This window comes from Akebia trifoliata, chromosome 8 (genome assembly GCF_017979445.1).
Source record: "Akebia trifoliata isolate Shusen 1 chromosome 8, ASM1797944v1, whole genome shotgun sequence".
NCBI classification, from domain to species: Eukaryota; Viridiplantae; Streptophyta; class Magnoliopsida; order Ranunculales; family Lardizabalaceae; genus Akebia; species Akebia trifoliata.
The window spans coordinates 49,291,271-49,295,114 of NC_141382.1; the positions used below are offsets into that span (position 1 = coordinate 49,291,271).

The 3,844-nt window shown below is 38.2% G+C and overlaps 1 protein-coding gene across 1 annotated transcript; it reads left to right on the forward strand.

Annotated features, from left to right (window-relative positions):
• The first annotated feature begins 767 nt into the window (after nt 1–767).
• Nucleotides 768–3,631, forward strand: LOC147397471 (P-loop containing nucleoside triphosphate hydrolases superfamily protein). Its single transcript, XM_086449165.1, has 2 exons — nt 768–912; nt 1,103–3,631. The coding sequence occupies exon 2, from the start codon at nt 1,863–1,865 to the stop codon at nt 3,378–3,380; it is 1,518 nt and encodes a 505-aa protein (XP_086305291.1). The 5' UTR covers nt 768–912; nt 1,103–1,862; the 3' UTR covers nt 3,381–3,631.
• The last annotated feature ends 213 nt before the right edge of the window (nt 3,632–3,844 follow it).

Here is a 3,844-nt window from a genome sequence, read left to right on the forward strand (position 1 = left end):
CTTTACTTGCATGGCGTTTGCATGGAGACAATGATGAGAGCGTCAGAGAAGCAGCCCCAAAAGGATTCTGAGGATATGTGAGCCAAAGGCTTTGATCTATGAGCCAAAACGGTGATTATAACTTTCCAGCTCATGGTTGAACAACTGAAAAACTTGAAAATTAAAAAAAGTTAATCTTTTTGTAATAAAATACCAATCCCAAGGTTTAATCTGTAATTTGCACATAAACCTTGTTGAATAGTTGGTGAACCCATTTAATGATATTTAATGGGTTTATTTAAAAAAAAAAAAAAATTAAAAGGATTTGTCATGGGTGTTGAGACAGATTAGGAAGGTTGGTGGTGCCTTTGCACAGAGCCCATCACAACAAACCCTATGGATTGTTGTGGATGAATGGCCAGCATTATCACATAAAGATACAATATGTATTAATTTCCCCAAATTTTAAGCCTTAAATGAGGGCTAGAACCATTGGAGATTGTAATTTGCAAGTCCAAGAAAGGAAAGTGAAGAGATAAGAGAGAAGAAAATGAAGAAGATATCCTTATCTATTATGGGAGTTGCTATTATCACACCAAATTTTACTTATTATATCCCAATTAAAATAAAATAAATAAAAAAATAGTTGAGATTAAGTAAAAGTTGGGGTGGCAATGGCAGCCTCTCTTTATTATTAAGCACAGTTTCCGATCTGTCAAGATTTTGTCTTCCAAATCAAGCAATATTTTATTTTTTCAAATAAATGGAGCGTGCCAGCAAGTTAATGAGGCCACTTCAAGTCTATACAACTCCAAAGGTATGAAAGATGAAGAATGAGAGAAGTAGTGAGACCTTAGAAGGGTTTTTGCAGAGTTGAAAGAGAGTATAGAAAATCAAAATAGGAGAGGTGAATAGGGGGCCCTGCCTGCAACAGTAGGCCACCTTACCTTCTTTGTTATATATTCTTTCTCTCTCTATTTTAATTTTCTTAAACTGGTATTAGTTGTGATATTAGTTGTTTTTCTGTTTTTTAGTTCTGCAAGTTCACATGCACACATCTCCATCATGTTAAAGAAAATCTCCTAATTTTAGATTCTATTTAATGTGTGTTTAAATTGTACAGGTCTGCAGCCAGCCATCACCATAACCCTACCTTTCTCCTTTACTGACTCTTTTACAAGATCTCTTGACATATCCATCTCTTCTCTCATGTCACAGTCTTAGTTCTTCACTGCAAGCTGAAGTTTTTCAGAACCTCCATAGGAAACAAGAAATCAAACACCATCTTTGATCTCTCTCTAACTCCAAAAACCCATTCTGGTGTTTTTTGGTTATATCCCCAAAGACAACCAAAATCTTCCATCTTCAGAGTCCTTTTCCACCTTTTCTCCTATTTCTTTTCCCACTACAAACAAGTTTCTCAATCGTTTATTTTTTCTTCTAAAGACCCAAAACAAGAAGAAAAAAGAGACTAGAGACCAAAACACGTCTCTCTTTAAATTCCCAGAAGTTCACATCTTTTTCTCATCTCACCAACCATAAATAACGCTGAGCTTCCTTCCCTCAATAGGGAAATAAAGCAAACCCATTTCTCCAGACTCCATCAGTTTCTCCATAAAAACTAAACACAAACCGACCTCACCAGTCACTCAAGATCATCTCCTCTCACTCCTTTGTAACAAACAAGAGATCAAACAGATAAAAAAACAAACCAATCTCTTCAAACTCCAAATCCATTAAGTTTCTCTATAAACCAGAAACAACCCAATCTCTTATTAACCATCCAAAAGGAATCAAACCCATTACCCCAAACTACAAAACCCATCACCCAAAATCTCATCTTTCTTCGCATTCTCTGATAGAGAAAGAGAAATAGATTCAAAATGAAGGAGATTTGGACTTCTTTGGCTTCATTGATGGGTGTCTTTGCCTTCTGTCAGACCCTACTCCATGCTGTATTTCCTCCAGAACTACGCTTTGCATCCATCAAGTTCTTCAACCGTGTCTTCAACTGGTTCTCCTCTTACTGCTACTTTGACATCACCGAAGTCGATGGCGTCAACACTAATGAGCTCTACAATGCTGTTCAACTCTATCTAAGCAGATCTGCTTCAATCAGAGGTAATCGTCTCAGCCTCACTCGGGCCCTCAATTCAAGTGCCTTCACATTCGGCTTATCGAACAACGATTGCCTTGTCGACACCTTCAATGGCGTCACCGCTTGGTGGGAACACATAGTAATGCAGAGACAACAACAGACCTTCTCATGGAGACCAATCCCTGATGAGAAAAGAGGCTTTACTCTTCGAATTAAAAAGAAAGATAAGGCCTTGATTCTTGATTCTTATCTCGATTACATAATGGAAAAGGCGGATGAGATTCGGAGGAAGAATCAGGATCGTCTACTTTACACAAATTCGCGTGGAGGATCCCTCGATTCGCGAGGGTATCCATGGGAATCTGTCCCATTTAAGCATCCAAGCACATTCGATACATTAGCCATGGATCCTTCCAAGAAGGCTGAGATAAAGGCTGATCTTCTTGATTTCTCTGATGGACAATCCTTTTATCAGAAAACGGGTCGAGCTTGGAAGAGAGGGTACCTTCTTTACGGTCCACCGGGCACCGGAAAATCAAGTATGATCGCTGCCATGGCCAATTTTCTTGGTTACGATATTTATGATCTTGAATTAACCGAAGTTACTACCAATTCAGAGCTCAGGAAGCTATTGATGAAGACAACTTCGAAATCGATAATTGTGATCGAAGACATTGATTGCTCTATCAATCTCACTAATAGAAAGAAACCGAAGACTAGGAACCACTCTGATCAAGTAACTCCAGATATGAGAAATGGGTCAGGTCCAATTGGGGATGAAGGTGGTAATACAATTACCCTTTCGGGTTTACTCAATTTTACGGATGGGTTATGGTCGTGTTGTGGAAGTGAGAGAATCTTTGTGTTCACGACGAACCACATTGAGAAGCTCGATCCAGCATTGCTTCGATGTGGGCGAATGGATATGCATATATTCATGAGTTACTGTTCTTTCTCGGCTTTGAAGATTCTCTTCAAAAATTATTTGACATTGGGGGAAGATGATTTGGAAGATGGGGTTTTTAAGGAAATTGAAGGAGTGATTGAAGAGGCTGAGATGACTCCGGCTGATATCAGTGAGGTCTTGATTAAGAATAGGCGTGATAAGCGAAAGGCTATTACAGAGTTATTGGAGGCATTGAAGAGCAGAGCAGAGAAGAATCGGATGGCGTGCTCTCGAGAGAAGAATTCTAGTAATGTGGAGGAGGAAGAACAGGAAAAGAGGGAATTGGAGACATCGATAGATGATTGTGAATTGGAGGAGAATAACAGCAAAGGAGGACATGAAGAGGAGAAGAATTAAGTTGATAAAAGATCCATTTTAGTTTTATTTTGTGCGGGGTGGATAGATAAGTACAGGGGCTGTTTGGAGTTTTAAAATTTGAGGGTTTTAAAGCTTTTGTGGGGAAACAGCAAGAGAGAAGTAAAATTTTAAAAAGGTGAGAAACCTTACCCCCTTTTCTTTTACTGTCTTGTTTCTGTTTGGATAATAAAGTTAAATTATGTGATGGTTACCATAGAGACTACCAACATTTGCATGAGGGTTTGTTTTGATTTATTGGTTTTTTTTTGTTTTATTATTCCTCTAGTGTCATCGTTATCATAGTGTAGGGATACCATATATACTATGTTTCTTCCAAACCAACATATATTCATGAGAGATTGAAATTTATTTCTCTCTCCCATTGTGAATTAGCTAGCTGTGTTCTGTATGCGTAGGGTTTTTGAGAAATTATTTTCAGGTAGAGAACAAGTAGTCTGTGATAC

What these genes read in the sequence shown, in the direction of transcription:
- LOC147397471 (XM_086449165.1), top strand. Translation starts at nt 1,863, where the DNA reads ATGAAGGAGATTTGGACTTCTTTGGCTTCATTGATGGGTGTCTTTGCC.